This window comes from Ovis aries, chromosome 7 (genome assembly GCF_016772045.2).
Source record: "Ovis aries strain OAR_USU_Benz2616 breed Rambouillet chromosome 7, ARS-UI_Ramb_v3.0, whole genome shotgun sequence".
Taxonomy (NCBI): domain Eukaryota; kingdom Metazoa; phylum Chordata; class Mammalia; order Artiodactyla; family Bovidae; genus Ovis; species Ovis aries.
The window spans coordinates 52,944,884-52,968,124 of NC_056060.1; the positions used below are offsets into that span (position 1 = coordinate 52,944,884).

A 23,241-nucleotide genomic window follows, 5' to 3' on the forward strand; every position below is an offset into this window, starting at 1 on the left:
CTCCTTCAGGAAATCTTCCTGACCCAGGGACTGAACCTGCGCCTCTGGTGTCTCCTGCATTGGCAGGCAGGAACTTTACCACTAGCGCCACCTGGGAAGCCCATATTCAAGTCTACCCAGCTAGTAAGTGGCAAAGCTAGAATGTAAATTCTGGGGCCTCAAATCCTAGCCACATAGTGCTCCCCAAACACAGTTTAGTCACATTACTCGTTTTTGTAAAATTCTTCATTGGTGTCCCATTGCATTTCTGATGAAAATCCAACCTTCTTATGTTGACCCAATCCAACATTCCTATATTCTTATTTGACCCAGGCCTACCACTTAGTCCTCCGTCCTTCAGATTCATGAAATGTTCATCCTTGTCTCCCATGCTCCATTTCTGAAATATTCACATTTCCTCTCTAGATGTCATGAGCTCTCTTGCCTTTACATTTTTCTTTGTACATTCTGTTTCTTCTGCTAGGCATGTCCTCTTTTTCCTAACTTTGGTACGATATCCATCCTCAAAGCATCAGCTCCATTGAGACTTCCCATTATTAGAGGTGTTATTGTATAGAGTCAGCTTTCCACTTGGACACCATCTACCCACCCTTCTAAGCTTTACTTTTGTGAGCAGCCTTAAACTTCATGCACCACAGTAATGCAAAGATTGTTAGTTTGGGAACAGCTGGCACAGGAACCACAAATATTTAAAAACTTAAATGGAGTATTCTGAAAGAGATGGGAATACCAGACCACCTGACTTGCCTCTTGAGAAATCTGTATGCAGGCCAGGAAGCAACAGTTAGAACTGGACATGGAACAACAGACTGGTTCCAGATAGGAAAAGGAGTACATCAAGGCTGTATATTGTCACCCTGCTTCTTTAACTTATATGCAGAGTACATCATGAGAAACGCCGGACTGGAAGAAACACAAGCTGAAATCAAGATTGCCGGGAGAAATATCAATAACCTCAGATATGCAGATGACACCACCCTTATGGCAGAAAGTGAAGAGGAACTCAAAAGCCTCTTGATGAAAGTGAAAGAGGAGAGTGAAAAAGTTGACTTAAAGCTCAACATTCAGAAAACGAAGATCATGGCATCTGGTCCCATCACTCCATGGGAAATAGAGAAACAGTGGAAACAGTGTCAGACTTTATTTTTGGGGGCTCCAAAATCATTGCAGATGGTGATTACAGCCCATGAAATTAAAAGACGCTTACTCCTTGGAAGAAAAGTTATGACCAACCTAGATAGCGTATTCAAAAGCAGGGACATTACTTTGCCAACTAAGGTCCGTCTAGGCAAGGCTATGGTTTTTCCAGTAGTCACGTATGGATGTGAGAGTTGGACTGTGACAAAAGCTGAGCGCCAAATAATTGATGCTTTTGAACTGTGGTGTTGGAGAAGACTCTTGAGAGTCCCTTGGACTGCAAGGAGATCCAACCAGTCCATTCTGAAGGAGATCAGCCCTGGGATTTCTTTGGAAGGAATGATGCTGAAGCTGAAACTCCAGTACTTTGGCCACCTCATGCGAAGAGTTGACTCATTGGAAAAGACTCTGATGCTGGGAGGGATTGGGGGCAGGAGGAGAAGGGGACGACAGAGGATGAGATGGCTGGATGGCATCACGGACTCGATGGACGTGAGTCTGAGTGAACTCTGGGAGTTGGTGATGGACAGGGAGGCCTGGCGTGCTGCAGTTCATGGGGTCGCAAAGAGGTGGACACAACTGAGCAACTGAACTGAACCGAAATGACTGAGGTTGAGGGCTTTCTTAATTTAATATTTATTACATGCCCAGATTGATATAGATTTGAGGCATCATATAGTGGACACTTTCTGCCTTGCATTCGAAAAGGAAATAATGTGTTTTTCATTTCGGTCATATAAGGCCGTTTTGCCAAATGCTTGATGGAATTCATGTAACACTATATTCACGTATTCACAATGTTTCCATTCCATGGTAGAGACTAATATCATAAAAGTATATGTTTCAGGTGATGATAAAGCTGTTTAGCTAAGAAGCTCACATCCAGCTGACAGTATATGCTAGCTTTCTGTGCTGTTAACGAAAAACTGATATTTGAGTGTCTGGTGATTGTCTTGTCACTGCTGGTCATTAGATATTTTGATAGGATGTTAAATGCTGTAGAAACTGAAGTGAAGTATGCTAGTGATAAAGTTTAGTCTAAAGGGAAACAAAATGAGGACTAGCAGTTGAGGATCTGCTCTGTGCCAGGCAATGTATTAGGTACTGTTTCAGGCTGTTTGGGCTGCTGTAACAGAATACCATAGACTGGGTGGTTTGGAAACCACAGATATTATATTTCTTACAATTCATTTCTAAAAAAAGGTTTATTATTTGTTTTTGGCTGTGGTGGATCTCTGTTTCTGTGCACAAGCTTTTCTCTAGTTGTGGCGTACAGGGGCTGCTCTAGTTGCAGTGTGTGTGCTTCTCACTGCACTGGCTTCTGTTTCCGAGTACGGGCTGTAGGGCATGCAGACTTTAGTAGTCACCCCGCACAGGCTCAGTAGTTGTGGTGCATATGCTTAGTTGCCCTGCAGTCATGTGGATTCTTCCCAGATCAGGGATCAAACTCATGTACCCAGCTTTGGCAGGCAGATTCTTAAACACTGGACCACCAGGGAAATCCTATTTCTTACAATTCTGACAGCAGAAAATCTGAAAGCAAGGAGCCAGCAGACTTGGTGTCTGGTGAAGACCCACTTCGTGGTTCATAGACAAGTCTTCCTACTCTGTCCAAATATGGAAAGGGGTGAGGAAACTCTCCTAGGTCTGTTTCATAGGGGTAGACAGAGCCCACTTGACCTAATCACCTGTCAAAGACCCCACCTCCTAATACCATCACACTGAGATTAGGATTTCAACCTAAGTATTTTGGAAGAAAAAACCTGGTTTGAGTCAAATCGGTCTAGAATACATACTTATTCTAATACACTCACTTATTAAAATACACACTTGGAATAATGCTGAAGGAGGTCTGTTTAAAGAAAAATATTAGAATATTCATTGGAAGGACTGATGCTGAAGCGCCAATACTTTGGCCACCTGATGCAAAGAGCCGACTCATTGGAAAAGACCTTCATGCTGGGAAAGTTGAGGGCAAGAGAAGAAGGGGGTGACAGAGAATGAGATGGTTGGATGGCATCATCGACTCAATGGACAAGACTGTGAGCAAGCTCTGGGAGATAGTGAAGGACAGGGAAGCCTGGCATGCTGCAGTCCATAGGATCACAAAGAGCTGGACACAACTGAACGACTGAACAGCAAAAATGTTTGAAAATAAATGTAGTCACATTACCTACTAGAACAGTTACTATCATATACCAAACCATAATTGTGATTAAAATGAGTTTAATAAAAGAAAATTTAAAATATATGAGGCACACTAACATCTAATGTACAAGAATAATGTCCTCACTCCCTTTAAAGACTTGGTGCCAAAATAGATTGAGTCTTAAACCTAAAGAATAAAGACGTTGTACCTAGACCAAGAAAAAACCATAAGAGGCCTAAAGTAAATAATCCGCTCTTTTAAAAATGAAAAAATACACTCTTTAAGAAATAAAAAGTGCTTACAAATACTTCCCTGGTGGCTCAGATGGTAAAGAATCCACCTGCGGTATGGAAGACCTGGGTTTGATCCCTAGGTTGGGACAGTCCCCTGAAGAAGGGAACGGCTACCCACTCCACATTCTGGCCTGGAGAATTCCGTGGACTGTGTAGTCCATGGGGGTTGCAAAGAGTCAGACACGACTGAGCGACCTTCACTTTCACTTTGGCTTGCCTGGTGGCTCAGATGGTAAAGTGTCTGCCTGTAATGCAGGAAACCTGGGTTTAGTCCTTGGGTCAGGAAGACCCCTGGTTAAAGAAATGACAACCCAATCCAGTATTCTTGCCTGGAAAATCCTGCAGTTGGAGGAGTCTGTCAGGGTATAGTCCATGGGGTTGCAAAGAGTCGGATACAACTGAGTGACTAACACACACAAATAAATGATTTTATCCTTATAAGTGAGTTTCATATAAAAATCATTAATTTGTAGAGTCTTTAGATGGGAAAAAATAGCTTCATGTAATAGATTGGAAACTCCCCTAAGATGATAAGAAGATAAATAAGCTTCCAGATCTACATAAAAGGTAAAAGTTTATTTTGCTTAATTGAGATTGATTGACATAATGAAGGGTGATAATATATAGATTAAATTCCTTTACTTTCTTAGGATGAGAGGGGTTTCTTTCTCTATTGTGGACATAACTCCTTCCAACTTCTTTGCCCCTTGTGCATTCGGAGGGCAGTGGGCAGGTAGGAGTGAAGAGATGAGATTAAGAAGTTCAAGAATTAACAAAAGGATCAGAGTAGCCATTGTTATAGCAAGCTTTGGAAGTTCCCCTTTTCTTGGTTCCGTGCCCTACAGCTCTCAACTTCTGGCTGAAATGGTCATGGTTTCCCTTGCAGAGTGTAGAGCAGATAGAGAGAAGCTTTGGCATCAAGTTATTAAGATAACCTAAATAACTACCTCTATAACCCCTACTTTCTCTTCTTATGGATTTTGGCCTTGCAACTTCATTTCTAAGGAGTAATAATTACAGAAATTCTTGGTAGCTTATATTCTAATTAGCCCCAATGAGCATTGATCTGATTTAACGTGACTTACTACATCATGGAGGTGACAGAACCAGCATTATTACAAACAGTGATGGGAGGGACCTAGGTAAGGCCAAGAATCAAGCCATTGGAAATGGCATCATTAACTTTTTAGATGAATAATCAGTGGGGCAACAGAGACCAGTGGGAACTTGAAGGATTGTTTTATGGAGGAAAATATTAGACTGTTAAATAAAAAAGTAATACTATAAAATTCAGTTTTCAAAAAAGAATTTTAGATGGCTTTGTTCACAGATTACTTGAAAATAGGGAATTTATTTAAATGATTCCAAATGTCAGAGTTTTGCCTTATAGTAAATATAGAAATTATTATTAAACTTTTAGAAAGTGAACAGAGATGATAGAGTACATTTTGTTCATCTTTAAATTACAGTATTTTAATAGAAAAAGTTACAGCTATTCAGTAGTCTTAATAATGCTGTGGAAAAACGTAATTTCTATGTACTAGAAGAGACTAATATATTAATCTGTTCAGTTCAGTTCAGTCCCGCAGTTGTGTCTGACTCTTTGCAACCCCATGGACTGTAGGACCCAGGCCTCCCTGTCCAACACTAACTCCCAGAGTTTACTAAAGTTATATCCATCGAGTCAGTGATGCCATCCAACCAGCTCATCCTCTGTCGTCCCCTTCTCCTCCCACCTTAAATCTTTCCCAGCATCAGGGTCTTTTCAAATGAGTCAGTTCTTCACATTGGGTGGCCAAAGTATTGGAGTTTCAGCTTCAGCATCAGTCCTTCCAATAAATATTCAGGACTGATTTCCTTTAGGATGGACTGACTGGATTTCCTAGCTGTCCAAGGGACTCTCAAGTCTTCTTCAACACCACAGTTCAAAAGCATCAGTTCTTCAGTGCTCAGCTTTCTTCACAGTCCAACTCTCACATCCATACATGACTACTGGAAAAACCATAGCTTTGACTAGATGGACCTCTGTTGGCGAAGTAATGTCTGTGCTTTTTAATATGCTGTCTAGACTGGTCATAACTTTCCTTCCAAGGAGTAAGCGTCTTTTAATTTCATGGCTGCAATCACCATCTGCAGTGAATTTGGAGCCCAAAAAAATAAAGTTTGCCACTGTCTCCACTGTTTCCTCATCTATTTGCCATGAAGTAATGGGACCAGATGTCATGATCTTCGTTTTCTGAATGCTGAGTTTTAAGCCAACTTTTTCACTCTCTTCTTTCACTTTCATCAAGAGGCTCTTTAGTTCTTCTTTGCTTTCTGCCATAAGGGTGGTGTCATCTGCATATCTGAGGTTATTGATATTTCTCCCAGCAATCTTGATTCCAGTTTGTGCTTCATCCAGCCCAGCGTTTCTCATGATGTACTCTGCATATAAGTTAAATAAGCAGGGTGACAATATACAGCCTTGATGTACTCCTTTTCCTATTTGGAACCAGTCTGTTGTTCCATGTCCAGTTCTAACTGTTGCTTCTTGACCTACATACAGATTTCCCAAGAGGCAGGTCAGGTGGTCTGGTATTCCCATCTCTTTCAGAATTTTCCACAGATTGTGGTGATCCACACAGTCAAAGACTTTGACATAGTCAATAAAGCAGAAATAGATGTTTTCTGGAACTCTCTTTCTTTTTTGATGATCCAGCGGATGTTGGCAATTTGTTATCTGGTTCCTATGCCTTTTCTAAAACCATCTTGGACATCTGGAAGTTCACGGTTCACGCACTATTGGAGCCTGGCTTGGAGAATTTTGAGCTTAGTTTGTTAGCGTGTGAGATGAGTACAATTGTGTGGTAGTTTGAGCATTCTTTGGCATTGCCTTTCTTTGGGATTGGAATGAAAACTGACCTTTTCCAGTCCTGTGGCCACTGCTGCATTTTCCAAATTTGCTGGCATATTGAGTGCAGCACTTTCACAGCATCATCTTTTAGGATTTGAAATAGCTCAACTGGAATTCCATCACCTCCACTAGCTTTGTTTGCAGTGATGCTTCCTAAGGGCCACTCTACTTCACATTCCAGGATGTCTGGCTCTAGATGAGTGATCACACCATTGTGATTATCTGGGTCGTGAAGGTCTTTTTGTACAGTTCTTCTGTGTATTCTTGCCACCTCTTCTTAATATCTTCTGCTTCTCTTAGGTCCATACCATTTCTATCCTTTATTGAGCCCATCTTTGCATGAAATATTCCTTTGGTATCTCTAATTTTCTTGAAGAGATCTCTAGTCTTTCCCATTCTGTTGTTTTCCTCTATTTCTTTGCACTGATCACTGAGGAAGGCTTTCTTATCTCTCCTTGCTATTCTTTGGAACTCTGCATTCAAATGGATATATCTTTCATTTTCTCCTTTGCTTTTCACAGCTATTTATAAAGCCTCCTTAGACAACATTTTGTCTTTTTGCATTTCTTTTTCTTGAAGATGGTCTTGATCACTGCCTCCTGTACAATGTCACGAACCTCCGTCCATAGTTCATCAGGCACTCTTGTCTATCAAATCTAGTCCCTTGAATCTATTTGTCACTTCCACTGTATAATCATAAGGGATTTGAATTAGATCAGACCTGAATGGTCTAGTGGTTTTCCCTTCTTCCTTCAATTTAAGTCTGAATTTGGCAATAAGAAGTTCATGATCTGAGCCACAGTCACCTCCCATCTTGTTTTTACTGACTGTATAGAGCTTCTCCATCTTTGGCTGCAAAGGATATAATCAATCTGATTTCAGTGTTGGCCATCTGTTGATGTCCACGTGTAGAGTCGTCTTTTGTGCTGTTGGAAGAGGGTGTTTGCTATGACCAGTGCGTTCTTTTGGCAAAACTCTTATTAGCCTTTGCCCTGCTTCATTCTGTACTCCACAAGGCCAAACTTGCCTGTTACTCCAGTTGTTTCTTGACTTCTTACTTTTGCATTCCAGTCCCCTATAATGAAAAGGACATCTTTTTTGGGTGTGTTAATGAACTTTTATTATTAAGCATTACCTTTTTCTATTTACACTTTTGTTATAATGAAGTACCCATAACAAACATTAGGAAAGACAGGGCTTTGATGTTTGGCCCCTTTGTTTCTTTATATAGTCACTTTATTATTTGACCTCAGGCCCACTGCTGATTCTTTCCCACAGAATTTCTAGGTATTCAGATTTAAGAACAACACATTTCTCTGTTCAGTATGTTAGTATATACTGTTGCATAACAGTATATGGCCTTTTGTGGGCCATTGAGGAAGACATTATATGTATAAGATTTCTGGAAGGCAAACTTATATCTTAGAAATTAAATAAACTTAGTTTTACTTAAGCAACAAAGCAAAAATAAATAAGTTGGACTTCACCAAAATTAAAATCTTACATGTTTTACATCTGATAAGATTCTAGTATTCTTAATATATATGTAAAGAATTCTTAAAACATAACAGAAAAAACAATCTAAGTGAAAAAATAGGCAAAGAACTTGAATAATCATTTCTGCAAAGAAGATCAATAAATACACGAAAGGGTAGTCAACATCATTAGTAATTTTGGAAATGCAAATTAAAAGCACAAGGAGATACCACTTCACACTCACTAAAGTCACTATTAAAAAAAACAAGATAAATCTTGGGGGGGATATGAAGAAGTTAGAACCCTCAGACTTTAGAGGTGGGGGTTGTAAAATGATGCAGCCACTGTAGAAAACAGCTTAGTGTTTCCTCAAAATGTTAAACATAGAGATATCATGACTCAGCAACTGCACTTCTAGGTGTATACTCAAGAGAATTGAAAATACACTTTCATTTAAAAACATGTACATAAATGCATCCAAAATAGAAACAACCCAGATGTTCACCAACTGATGACTGTATAAAAATAATGTGAAATGTTGTTCAGCCATAGAAAAGAATGCAGTAGTAATACATAAAATAACATGGCTGAACCTTGAAAATATTATGCTAAGTGAAAGAAGCCAAACACAGAGCCACATATTATATGGCTAACAGGTACGTGGTTTCTTTTTGGGATGATGATAGTGTTCTGGAATTAAATAGTGGTGATAGTTACACTGCTTGGTGGTAGTGAATAAGCTAAAAACAAAAACCCATTGAATTGCACACCTAAAAGCAAAAGAAAACAAATCCTAGTTTCAGATTTCAGAGCTGCTTGTTACCAGAGGTATGGCCCATACCTTTACAATTTCATTTCTCTTTGTTTCTTTTTTAAAATGAGGATGATTTTCCTCATAGGTTTGTTATGACGATTAAGTGAAGGAACATAGATATAGTTAGATAGAAACCTCTAAGATAAGATGCTAGAACAAAACTACAGAGTCTCTTCTTAAATTTCAAGTGAAATGAACTGAAATTTCAGTAAAAAAAAAAAAAAAAAAGGCAAAAAATGTCAGCAACAAACAAGGGAAGTGGTACAGCCCGGTAACATAAATCTGGAACAGGCTGATATCTGGATCACTGTTTTAGGCTTCTAAAACAACCCTTCCTCTTGGGAGCTGTTGGTGATTTACAAAATTTTGAGAATTCTCACTAGTAACCCCAAGTCTGGAGAAAAGCAAATTAAATGAGTGTTCTTATTGTCTCACTTTTTTGAGTGAGGAAAAAAACGAGTAAAACAGGTTTGTTGTTGTTTTTAAAGGACTCTCTCTGAGAGAAAAGAAGTCTTCAGGGATACAAGGTGAATAAGACAACACAAGGGAATACTCTAATGTGACTGGGTTACTGCACCCTACAAAGAGGTAGATATGCACTTAACAAAACCTCAGAATTAAGAGCCTGGGTGTTTCAAGGAAACATGATAGGTTAATAACCTTACTAAGATAGGCAAACATTTTAAAGAGAATATCCAGTCTAATAAATGTAACATTCATATTGGGTTTATTCTAGGAATGTCAGGCTAGGTTTAACATTAAAATAATATAAAGGAAAAACATCATATGGTTAGATACATACCACCTAAGCCAAGAAAACCTCCTAAGCCAGGCAAACAACCTTAGATACAAATAAAAGGGAGTCAAAGTCACATACATTAAATCAGAGCTTAAAAGGTCTGGGCAAAGTTACAAGGTAAAAATAAAACCATGAAAATTACTCAGACATACTATAGCAAACTAATGAACTAACGCACATAGAGAAGAAAAAGAAAAACAGCATGCAGAAGATGAAGAAGCCATAACCTACAGGACAAAAAGGAAAAAGTAAAAATGTATATAGTCCTCAACTTTCAATGCAGGAAGTGTCAACATTATTTAAAGAAAAAATAAAAACCATGTTTTTAATTTACTGTTTTTATTGATGTTTTAAGCCTTAGAGAATTCTCTTTTGATGAAGAAACATTTAGCATATTCATCATTTTAAGTTGTTTCTTTTTCCTTATTAAATTTGAATAAGTTAACATTTAATGCTTTTATTTAAAAATATCCCATTTTTGTAAAAATATTACTGTCACTGTTTATACATAGGAATAAAAGTAGGTAGGTAGATAGTAAGCTAAAAGTCTGGACTGATGTTAACTTAGGAGTAATGATAGTTTCTGGCTGGTAGGGTTTGAGCTGTGTATCACTCAGGGTCTAGTCAGGAGGCAGAAACTATACCAATTATTTTTAATGTAAAGAATTTGATATAAAGTATTGCTAACAGGTATTACACTGGCAAAATGGAATACTAAAGGTTTTACAGAGGTAACAACTGTGGGAAGAAGCTCCCCATGTCCTCATGGCTGTAGGACGTAGGAAAGACGTTGGAATTATAAAAATATGTTCACTCACAAAAGGAACCCTGTGGAGTTTAAACTCCGGTCTCTGAGAAGGGGCTGCTGCTTAGGCTGGTATAAATGCCCATGGGTTTAGAGGATGGGACTAGTGACTCAGTGCTGGTGTCTCTGAGGAGGGCACAATCAGGCTATCTGGGATAATATGTGCTCTAAAGAAAAACAGTGTTATTTTGTTCTAGATGGCTAGCCAGAACAGGGAGTACCTTTCCGCTCATTAGAAGACTTTCTCTTTGTCCCTCAACAGGGCTTTTAAAAAGTTTTTATTCATACTGGTCTTGCACATTTCTTAAATTTATTGCTAGTTATTTTAGTTTAGTTTTGTTCCTGAAAATGAAAACTTTTCTTCTTCTTTATCTTTTAATTAGTTGTGGTTTTTATATATGAAAGCTTTTGGTGTTTAAATATTAATTTAACATCCAGAATCCTTACTAAAATGTTGTTATTGTTTGTCATAGATTTTACCTTCACAGTATTTAAACTTGTCTTAAACAGCCCTTACAGAAATCTGCTTTGCGTTTTGTTATGTGTGGGACTATTGCCAGCATGCTGATTTCTCTTTATTGCCATGTACCGTTTCTTTCCCTGAACTACTGTTGTAAAGATATCATTACAGGTATCCCTGCTCCTGACCCCATTCTCATCACCAATTTATTCTCAGCACAAATGCTAATGTAATCTTTTAAAAACACAAATCGTGTTACTTTCCTCTTTGAAATTCGTAAATGATCATTCACTGTTCTCCAAATATAATCCTGATTCCTTATCATAAACTACAAGGCTCTATATCTCAGTCAGCTTGGGCTGCCATAAGACGCCATAGACTGGTGGGCTTAAACAACAGACATTTGTTTTCTCATAGTCTGGTGCTAGGAAGTCCAAGATTAAGGTGCCAGCCAGCTTGTCAGTTCCTGGTCAGAGCTTCCTTCCTGGCTTGTAGGTATATGCCCATCTTCCTGTTGTGTCCTCACGTGCTCTTTCCCAGTGTATACATGAGGGATGAAGGAAGGGAAGGGAGAGAGAGAGAGAGCAAGGACAATCACTTTTTCTTCTTCTAAGACCACTAATCCCATTATAAGGGACCCACCCTTGTGACCTCAGTTCAGTTGCTCAGTTGTGTCCGACTCTTTGCGACCCCATGAATCGCAGCATACCAGGCCTTCCTGTCCATCACCAACACCCAGAGTTCACTCAGACTCACATCCATCGAGTCAGTGATGCCATCCAGCCATCTCATCCTCTGTCATCCCCTTCTCCTCCTGCCCCCAATCCCTCCCAGCATCAGAGTCTTTTGCAATGAGTCAACTCTTCGCATGAGGTGGCCAAAGTACTGGAGTTTCAGCTTTAGCATCATTCCTTCCAAAAGAAATCCCAGGGCTGATCTCCTTCAGAATGGACTGGTTGGATTTTCTTGCAGTCCAAGGAACTCTCAAGAGTCTTCTCCAAGACCACAGTTCAAAAGCATCAATTATTCGGCGCTAAGCTTTTGTCACAGTCCAACTCTCACATCCATACATGACCACTGGAAAAACCATAACCTTGACTAGATGGACCTTTGTTGGCAAAGTAATGTCTCTGCTTTTCAACATGCTATCTAGGTTGGTCATAACTTTTCTTCCAAGGAGCAAGCGTCTTTTAATTTCATGGCTGCAATCACCATCTGCAGTGATTTTGGAGTCCAAAAAAATAAAAGTCTGACACTGTTTCCCCGTCTATTTGCCGTGAAGTGATGGGACCAGATGCATGATCTTCGTTTTCTGAATGTTGAGCTTTAAGCCAACTTTTTCACTCTCCACTTTCACTTTCATCAAGAGGCTTTTAGTTCCTCCTCACTTTCTGCCATAAGGATGGTGTCATCTGCATATCTGAGGTTATTGATATTTCTCCCGGCAATCTTGATTCCAGCTTGTGCTTCTTCCAGCCTAGCGTTTCTCATGATGTACTCTGCATATAAGTTAAACAAGCAGGGTGACAGTATATAGCCTTGATGTACACCTTTTCCTATTTGGAACCAGTCTGTTGTTCCATGTCCAGTTCTGACTGTTGCTTCCTGACCTGCATATAGGTTTCTCCAGAAACCTTGTGACCTAGTATGACCCTAATTACTTCCAAAACCCCTCATCTCCAAATACTCTCAAATTAGGGTTAGGGCTTCAATGTAGGAATTGTGGCAGGATACAGCAATCAGTCCATAACACTTTAAAATAATCTGGTCCCTGCCTGTCTCTTCAGCCTCTTCTGAAGGCACTCTCCAGAGTCATGTAACACACTAGCCTTTTTTAAATGTCTGAGACACATTTGTGCTCCTTTCTTATTTACTCTGTCTATAGGCTATTGTTCTGCCCTTCACATGAGAGATTTCTTGTCATCTTTTAGGTCTCAGTTTAAGTATCTCTTTCTTAGAATCTACATGTATGAGCAAGTCTCCAATAATCTTCTGTCAACCCATTGAATTTATTTATTAATATGTTATAAATATGTATTATATGGCTACATATGTGTGTACATAATTTTATTCTGTCTGCTTTTGTATATGTTCAGAATTCTCTATAGTAAAAAATATGCATTTTTAATGGAAAAAAGTTCCATTGATAAACTTACTTTTTAACATAGTCAAGCTTTTGCTTTTAATTGATCATATTGAGAAAATCATGCCCACATTCATTGTTGTATTTTGACAATACCTTTCAGAACTAAAAGGCATATACCTTTGATGCCATAATTCTACTTCTAGGAATGACTTGTACATGAGCGTAAAGACATTTATACATGGATTTTCATTGTAGAACAGCAAAGGTTTGGAAACAATTGAAATCCATCAGTAGGGAGAAGACTAGTTTAATGAATTATGGTATAATCATACTATGAAATACTACTCAGTTGTTAGAGAATGGAGCAGTTCTATATGTAATGGCATAGAATGATTTCCAAGTAAGAAAGCAAGGTACAAACCGTTGTTCCATACTAAACATGCCATCGTTTTTGTACTCCCTAGAGATACACTAGAATTAATCTAGATTATCTTTGGCAAGATGGAGAGAAACTAGCAACAGTGTTTGCTTCAGGAATAGGAAACCAGATGACTAAAGGTTTTAATATAGAGACTTACTTTTTCACTGAAAAAAAACAATGCTGTGGGAGTAGAAGTGAGTGACTCTGGCTGAGATTATGGGAAAGGCTTTTTGAAGAACAAAGATACTAAAAGCTTAATGCTACTTTATTTTATCTAATAAAAATAGAAAACATATTAACAGGTAGCTATAATGGTATGAAAGATATAAAATTTCACTTATGAATAGAAATATTATTTGGATGTATTTACTTATTTTTAGGTGGTGATAGTGGACTGGATGGGTTAGGAGGACCAGGTGTGCAACTAGGAAGCCCAGATAAGAAAAAACGCAAGGCAAATACACAGGTAAATTGGCATTTTCTTTGTTAACAGTTTTTCTTCATTGATATGATCACACTATGAGGTAAATTTAACTTTGGTCATGGATTCTGTTTACTATCCTCATTCTGAACCTAGTAGTAAATTCTGCAGTGATAGTATTTTTATTCACTTATTTAGTTTTTACTCTGCAACTCATGGCTATTATTGGACTGCTGGCCTAGAGTGAATACTGCAAGAAGGAAATGTAGGCAAATAAATTAAAATGCTTATTCTTAAATCTAACATCAAAGGAATAGATGCCTGTAGTTTTATGAAAAGATTTAAAAATATATGGACACAAGTTTAACTTGGAGTAATGTTCAACTATTATAATAAATCAGTATGTATGTACATAACATGAAGCAAAAAGCATCTTTTGTCTATAATCTTTGGTCATAATAAACATTTATACATACTGACTTTCTTGGTTTTATCCTCTATAAATTTGAAGCACTCTTTCTGTTATACAGACTGCAAGTGAGTATGAAGTGTGTACACTTTACTTTTCTCCATATTGGCTACACTGTTAAACTTGGAGTGTGACTAAAACTGGCAGTTACTTTTTCTAGTCTAAGGTCTAGAACGTAGTGCTTTGGAACTACTTCAGTAGCTACTTCCCGAAGTTTAGCCAGGAAAAAAATTTAGGTCCTGTTTACTGTTATTTAACTTTATAGCTATTTGGAGGTGTAAAGGTATTTTTAGTTAAAATTTTAAGTGAAAGATTATAGTTGTAGGCTGGCATATTAAATGAAAATTATGGTAATGAAGCTTCTTTTGAAGACTGAATACATCTAGAGTTTGAAATAATTGATTTGAGCTCAAAAAAAAAATACCATATTTCTTTTCCTAAACGAAAGAAACCTACACATTTTTATCATTAAATATAATTAAATATAAACATTTTTTGGAATTGAAAGGTCAAGTGAAGAATTAAATTTTCATAAATTTTCATAAATTAAAATTTCATAAATTTCAAAAGAAATTTAACTAAAACTGGTTCATAAATGTTAACATTTATGACTTATTTGATCAAAAACGTGTATTTCACTTTACATTCTCATTTCAGGGGCCTTCTTTTCCTCCATTGTCTGAGTATGCTCCGCCACCGAATCCAAACTCTGACCATCTAGTGGCTGCTAATCCATTTGATGACAACTACAATACTATTTCCTATAAACCACTACCTTCATCAAATCCGTATCTTGGCCCTGGTTATCCTGGCTTTGGAGGCTACAGCACATTCAGAATGCCACCTCACGTTCCTCCAAGAATGTCTTCCCCATACTGTGGTCCTTACTCACTCAGGAATCAGCCACACCCATTTCCTCAGAATCCTTTGGGCATGGGTTTTAATCGACCTCATGCTTTTAACTTTGGGCCGCACGATAATTCAAGTTTTGGAAATCCATCTTACAATAATGCACTGACTCAGAATGTTAACGTGCCTAATCAACATTTTAGACAAAATCCTGCTGAAAACTTCAATCAGATTCCTCCACAGAATGCTAGCCAAGTATCTAACCCTGACTTGGCATCTAACTTTGTCCCTGGAAGTAATTCCAATTTTAGTTCTCCGTTAGAATCTAATCATTCTTTTATTCCTCCCCCAAACACTTTTGGTCAAGCAAAAGCACCACCCCCAAAACAAGACTTTAGTCAAGGAGCTACCAAAAACACAAATCAAAACTCCTCTGCTCATCCACCTCACTTAAATATGGATGACACAGTGAATCAGAGTAACATTGAATTAAAAAATGTGAATCGAAACAATGTCGTCAGTCAAGAGAATAGCCGTTCGAGTAGCACTGAGGCTACAAACAACAGCCATGCAAATGGGACACAGAGTAAACCACGGCAGCCGAGAGGTGCCACAGATACATGCACCACTGAGAAAAGCAGTAAATCTGCTCTCCACCCAAGCCGCCACGGGCATTCTTCCTCTGACCCAGTGTATCCTTGTGGAATTTGTACAAATGAGGTGAATGACGATCAGGATGCCATCCTGTGTGAAGCCTCTTGTCAGAAATGGTTTCATCGGATCTGCACTGGAATGACCGAAACAGCTTATGGCCTCCTAACAGCAGAAGCGTCAGCAGTATGGGGCTGTGATACCTGTATGGCTGACAAAGATGTCCAGTTAATGCGCACTAGAGAAGCATTCGGTCCACCTGCAGTGGGCAGTGATGGCTAATAACAGGCATTCACTTCAGTGTTTCCCCACCCTCTGTGTATTACAGAGGGTCAGTGACACAGGATTTTAATGTTTTACATGATTTTTTAAATGCATACATGAAAATATTATTTACCTTTTAGTTTTTATTAATACTCCATTGCTAGTGCATATTTTGTATTGTCGTTTGCTATCGTAAATAAGAATAATGTATATGGGGGTGCATTAGAAAGTACTATACAAATAAATTTTAGTTGTTGTTAAACATAAAAGCCTCTTGAAGCTTCAAGATAATGTATAGCAAACGTAGGCAAGTTTTTACTTTTTTAAAAGTTACAATCATTGAAAAATGTGTCAGTTGACCCTTGAACACAAGTTTGAACTGCATACATCCACTGATTTCCAGTAAAGGCATACTGTCGTACTACATGATCCTTGGTGGGTTAAACCCTAGGATAGGGAAACACAGTTTTGGGGGGCTGGCTGTAAAGTTGTATGCAGTTTTTTGACAGTGAAGAGATTGGCACCCCTAGCTCCTACATTGTTCAAGGGTCAAGTGTATTTCACTGCTGAACTTCGGCAATATCAAATTAAACATTTAGTTCAAAGAATATTTGAGAATCCATGTAATGTGTTCTCAGAAAGAATATATGTAGCTAAAACATGAAAGCATACATTTTAATGGATCTTCTAACAAATAGTAGAGTATGACACCAGATTCTTCCCTTACTGGTGTTCCTGAAATGAGTGACTGTCGTATTATCAAGTCAGTCTTTCCAGGATGTCTGTACAGATACAAGACAGATGTTAGCATATAGTAGATGTTCAATACGTATTTGTTGATTAACTTGTGGATTGTACCACATGAAATTGCTAACGTAAGATCAGTTGAAAATTGACTACAATTAGTAGAGTTGTCATAAAGGGTGTTTTTAGTTGTGCTGTTTAGAAATATAACAATATTATGCTCTTCACTCTTCAGTTTTCCTTGATTATTGAGTTGTTTTGTTATTGTTTTCCAGAGAAATAAATAATACAGTATTCTCAGAAGAATTGTGAATACTTTTCTTAATATCATTTCAAACTGGGACGTAGAAAGATGAATTTGGCCTTACAGGGCTCTGCTGGCAGAAGAACTACTCAGTGGTGGTTTGAAAAATCTTGTTCTTGGGATCTGAATGTAAGAGTGAGCCTCACAGGAGTTCAGAATCCGTTTTAAGTGAAGATCAATTAAGAGCCAAGGTGAGAGCTTACTGACCACCATTTGAGGCCCTGCAGGAGACACAAGTTTCTGCTGGGGCTGGGGAGAGTGTAAAAATAGACTTAAAGGTATTCTCTTGAGAGAAGATCAAGAATGGAGACAGTTGGAGGTACACTCATTAAGATTTGAAACAACAGAAACCTGTTTTTGGAGTGGATCAAAACCTGTGACCCAAAAAAAGGATTCTATATGACAGTTGATAGCAATTTACACAATGGTTGGTTGTTGGTAAAGCTCCCAAACTTGAACCATCATTACTGTTGTGACCAAATCTGAAGACTGTGTGGTGATCTGCAAAAGGGATAGTGACAACCATTTAAACCTTGGTGAAATGACAGCAGCAGCAATATTGCCAAGAAACTTAAATTACGCTTGAAAATTTTGATTATGTGCCCTTTGATTAGTAAACACGAACCGAAACTTTTACATGACAGCACTGGCATCAATCATGTTTTACAAGCCACTAATGCAAAGTTAATTGAAGTATTCGATTCTGTCGTTTCCAGCATAGTCACCAGAACTTTATCCAATGAACTGGTGTAGTTTTCATCATTTGGAGTTTTTTCTAAGAAACTACATATTCTCCAGTTGAGAAACAGTAATTGGAGGGTTTGAACAATTTATACAACATAGCAAATGATGAATTTTATAAAAATGAAATATTTAATATCCTATTAGAAGAAACTTATTAATGCTCATGATGCATATTTTGATTGAATAAAACTTATTTTTTTAAATAGTGTTTTAATTGTGACCAACAAAAACAGCAATTTCATATGGTACAAGGTAATATAAGGTTTTTTCCATTTACCTGTGACTAGTTAGAGGTGAGTACAAAATATTTTAAGGATAGCTGTAAGATAAATATCTTTATAGTTTTAGGAAATGAAATGATATAAACTCTCATACTAGGTGGTACTTTGTGTGAAAATAACCATTTGAAGCAGATTAAAATGCAGTACATTGGGCTGACTCTTGACATTTGATTGTTCAGTAGCATACTTGAAGATCATATTTTGCTTACATTGTTCAGTAACATACTTGAAGATCATATTTTGCTTACATTGTAGCTTTTGTTATTTTCTAAATGCTTAAGGATCTAGTTGTGTTGTTTTTGAAATCCAGTGAGTGCTGTTTTTTAAGATATAATGCACTGCATGCTATAAACCCATTTCTAGCATCAGATGGTGATAAAAAAAAAAATTACTGAGTATAGTTAGATACTTAGTGGAACCTTCCAGTGTCCTCAAGAGTTAACACAGTAGTACTCGCTGTCCTCATTGCTAAAACTGGTGAGAAGCAGTTTCTAAAGCCCTCTGTTGCTTACAGTTTTATTAGGTAGTTGTTTTGTGAAAAGGAAATAACCTCTCTCAAATTAGTCTAAAAATACTTGATTTATAATGTGACTTTTATTTTCCATTTCCAAATAATTGTTTTTAAAATTTTACAAACAAGTGAATTTGTCTTGTATTTAGGTCTTAAGAATACCTTACTTACTTAGATAAGAATCTGTTAAATATCCAAAAGAGAAAAAAACCATGGTTGATTCCAGCAATGCAGTACAGGCAAACTGTAATCATAACTGATTAATGTTTTCATCTATTTGAATTAATTTTCTTACTAGTTCTACATTTGTCAAGGCCAGATATTAATTTGCCTCATATGACTCGAAGAAAACTGTTACACAAATTGATGTGGCTTTCATAATGCAAGTGACGAGTTGCCCTAAATTTCAAAATATTTAAAGAGGGAATGAACTGCATAATCTTCTAGTAACATCACACCATTTTTAGCGTAATCCTCTTCCTTCACTGAAAGGACACCCGTATGTGCAGTTGAGCAGGAAATCTTGGGGTTTCTCCTGCATTCTCAAGTTTTGCCAGAGTTCAGCCTGGCTATCAGCAGCTGGCTCCCTCAACAAGACTAGGTTACTGATAGAAAGTTTTAAAACATCAGTTCCTTTCTCAGAACTTGCTTTGTTCATTTCACTAAAGAATTCTTGAACCACTTGCTTCTAGATGCTACTGGACACTCTAATACAGCAGTAACTTAGCTTGTAAAAGGAAAAGAAATTATTCTTCAGATAGACTGCTTAGAATTAGATTTGTGATCCGTGTTTTCCTTGTGTGTGAAATACTTTAGAGTACTGCTATTATGATTCTTGTTATCCAAACTAGATGATTATGTACATAAAATGGAAGATTTTCTTGTACTAGTGCTTATTCTTCTTAGATCAACACAATATAAGAAATCCAATTTGTGTGTGTATGTGTTTAGATTCCCAACTCTTCCTAGTGGTAGGAAAAAAAACTGCAATAATAGGTCACCCTGATATCTGCTGACTTTAAACATCCAGGTAAAATATCAGGAGTTTTCTTCGAATACTCTTCCAAATTTGTTTGTCTTGAACAAACTGAGTGCTAGTACTTACTATTCAACATGCTATAGTAATTGTATTTAATAGTAAATATATATATATATAAGCAATGATTTTTAAAGGGAGCTCGAGAGAGTTTTTCGATTTCTTTTTTGCAGTGTGTAGAGGTTTCATATGCATGAGTGTTTTGTTATTTAAGATCTTTCTAATTAAAAGCATCCAGATTCCCAAAGTTCATTTGTAAATAGTGATTTAGAACTCTCTATGACTAGATTCTTAGGTTAGCTCATAAAGGCTTATTTAAACCATCATATAGTTAGCCAATAGTATCATGCTGAATGCTCCTTCTTTGGGAGAACCAGTCAATGTAGGAAGGAGAAAGGAGAGGTCTTACCTTTTTCCTGATTGGACCCAGGAAGGTTATGTTCTTTGGTGTGAGTGTTTCCCAGTTGCCCTCCTACCATCTTAAATTCTCCAGTGAAATGCTCTAGAAACCAACCTGCCTTTTCCCTTCCTGGATGTTCTGTACTTCAAAATTTCATATCTTTCCTCAGAAGTCACACTTCTTTGTTGGCTGTGGTTGGCTAGATTTTTAAGGGGAAAATGTTTTCCAGTAAGTTTTGAACAAAGTGAAGAACATGGGATTAAATTTCTCTTTTTTTAAAGACTTTATGGAGAATGAATCTTAATATCTTAGATTTCAGGCAATACGACCACATTTCAGGCACCATAGAAAGCAGTATTTTTATTAGATTGGTACCTTGAGAGTACTTCCCAGTTTCCTTTGAGACTTTTCACTATTTCTTTTTCTCTGCTTCAGAACTCAGAGGTTTCCTTCTCATTTCCAAATTTCAGTAACTTCCCCATTTCCTGTATTCCATTTATCCTATAAAGTAGTATAGAAGTCGAATCTGTATTTTTCCAACTCTTGGTACAGTGATGGGAGCGTAGAGGCACCCCTGGAGTAAAGGAACTAGGGACGGCATTAGTATTTGCCAAGACAAGTGGTCTAGGGCAAATAAAGGGAAGGAAGTTTTCATTGAAAACTTAATGAAACCCAATGGATAAGGTTCATCATGTCATATTTTGTCAAAACACATTATTTGTAATAAAATTCTAAATACCTGTCCTTTTCTTGTTCTGTAGGTGATGTAGATGATGTTGCTTGTTAGTTAAAATGCCTTTTATAAAAGAAAGTCCTGCTTCTTATCATGATGTATGTGACTTAAATGACTGTTTCATATTAAAACTATTTCTTCCTTATGTACTGCTTACATATACCTCTTTTTGGGATATTAGTTCAGTACTTTTATACAAATCTGAGTGTGTTCCACATTGGTGACATGTATTTTTGCAGTAAATTTTTGTTTTGTTCTTAGAGCATGTTTAAAGTAACACATGCACTAGTGCTGTGATCTGTGGCAAAATTACTGTAATTCAAATTGGAAAATAAAATGTTTCCAGACTTTGTCCAACATTTATTCCTATGGCAAAGGAAATTACTATGTAATACTAATTATTTCTTATGCTGATATTTTAAGCTACTCTATGAAGTATGTGAGACATCAGTATTTATGGGTTAGTATTAATAGATGGCCTGATGTCGGAAATGGAAGCGAGGAATAAAATAGGGTGTTGGCAGTTCCTAGAAGCACTCATAATAAATACTTCTTAAAAATTTGATCTTCTTCCTACAGTTATAATTTACTAAGGAATTATCTTAACTGACAGTGCATATTAGATTTTTTTTAGCCCATATCATTAAAATTATATACTAGACTTTGAACTTATTTTAATGTCTTCCAACCAAGAAAGATATCATTCACTCCACCATAATCAAAATAAATAGTAATCTTCATTTATTGAGAAACTATTTATTAAAATAACATGAAATGCCTCTAGTTAGAATTTGTAACCATTGATGCAAGGCTTGATTGGTGTTTGTACTCTCTGATGAAAAGATTTGTTAATGAAAATGATAAGATTTTAATGAAAAATGTTTAATCTTAAAAAAAATTTTAGCTTTTTATAAGCGTTTATTTCAGAATACTAGTTTAAAAGCATTCTTTTGTCATCAAACCAAGTACCCAAAAGAATTGTAATAGATAATACTTGCAGATTTGCATATTTGAAATTACACACTTAACAGAAAAAAAAATGCTTGTGAGTGCTTAAACTGCATATCTTTTAAAAATATTTAAAATTTCAGACTTCTATCAATTTAAACTATCCTGAATTGATAAGATTTTACTATATCAGTGATGTATATTACAAGGTTAATGTCTACCGATGTTGTCATTTTTGGCATGGTGGTTTTGGTATATAGCATACATTTGATTGCCAGCTACTGATACAACTGACATAGCAATGAATCTGATTCAGTTCTTAGAAAAAAATTCCAGATGCCATACTGTGTCATAATCCCATTATATTTTATTTGAATGCTCAGTGTTTTCATGGTTTTTTTTTTTTTTTGTATTTTAGTTTTATTTTTTATTTTTTTCTGGCACTTGATATACAGTCTTTTAGAACTGGATCTATTTCTATTTGAATCATAGAGTTTTAAAGAAGTATTCATATTAAATGATTCATGAATTGCTTTGTAGAAAAATTTGAATGAAGTATAAAATGACTAGGTTACCTCCAAATTATTTTCTTTATGTAGTTAACATGCAGGTTACAGTTTTCAGAGAAATAAAATTGGCTTGGTAACTGAATGCAGTAGATAATGGGCAGTTTGGCTTCCAACTAGTAAAGAAATAATTCTCAATTCTGAATACTTTTTAATAATTACTGTAAATAATGGTAAGCCAGTTTTCATTTTTCTTTTTAATATACTATTTCCTTCTCATTATTTTTCCTTAAATATCTGCTAGAATTTTAAAATTGGAGTTTAACTTATCTTCCACATTTTAGTTTTTTATTCTATAGGTAAGTAGTAAGATGTGTAGAGGTTCTATCAAAAGTCTGTGTTATTGTTGGCTGTTCTTTTCAGGGATCATACTAAATGTCATTTGTGTGTTGTATAAAGAATGTTATTCACCAGTATATAGACCTACTATTAGTTGAAATTATGTATGGCAGGCTTTCTTGAACAATATGTATTGTAAATTTGTTTCCTGTTAGTGTTATGCTTTAGATTCTTTTAAATAAAGCTAGTTTTTGAAGAGACAAATAACTGTTTTTTAAATGCTTGACTTTCATCAAGACAAGTAAGTGTGATAGTCTTGGCTGTGGGTAGGAAATGTGCCAGGAAGTGTTAAGCAGGTTGATAGCTCCAGCTTACTAGGAATTTAGTTTTATACTGAGGAGCAAACCAAGATTTTTGTTGTTTTCCCTATGAAGTTTGTACACAACACTGAGTCCTGAGTTTCCTTAAGAAAATGAACAAACCTCTATTTTGATAGTTACAAATTAGGACTCTAGTTTTGTTAATAGAAAATTAACTGGAGAGGAGTTCTATAATCTCAGCAGCATAGTGATCCTTGAAGTAGAGCTACAGTATTGCTAATACTGTAGCAATATTAAGAACAAACTTGCTTGAATGATAAAATTAGGTTTACAAAAGGCACCCAAAATCTGTTTGAAAAAATCATCAGGTGCCTTGAGAAAAACAAAG

The 23,241-nt window shown here is 36.7% G+C and overlaps 1 protein-coding gene across 1 annotated transcript in view; it reads left to right on the forward strand.

The window, feature by feature from the left end:
- PYGO1 (pygopus family PHD finger 1) overlaps window positions 1-22,797 on the forward strand; it is a 29,122-nt gene extending 6,325 nt beyond the window's left edge. Inside the window, exons 2-3 of the mRNA XM_027971808.3 lie at window positions 13,714-13,799; window positions 14,881-22,797. Of these exons, the coding sequence (XP_027827609.2) occupies window positions 13,714-13,799; window positions 14,881-16,005 (1,211 nt within the window). The 3' untranslated portion in view covers window positions 16,006-22,797. The remainder of the gene's footprint in view (window positions 1-13,713; window positions 13,800-14,880) is intronic.
- The last annotated feature ends 444 nt before the right edge of the window (window positions 22,798-23,241 follow it).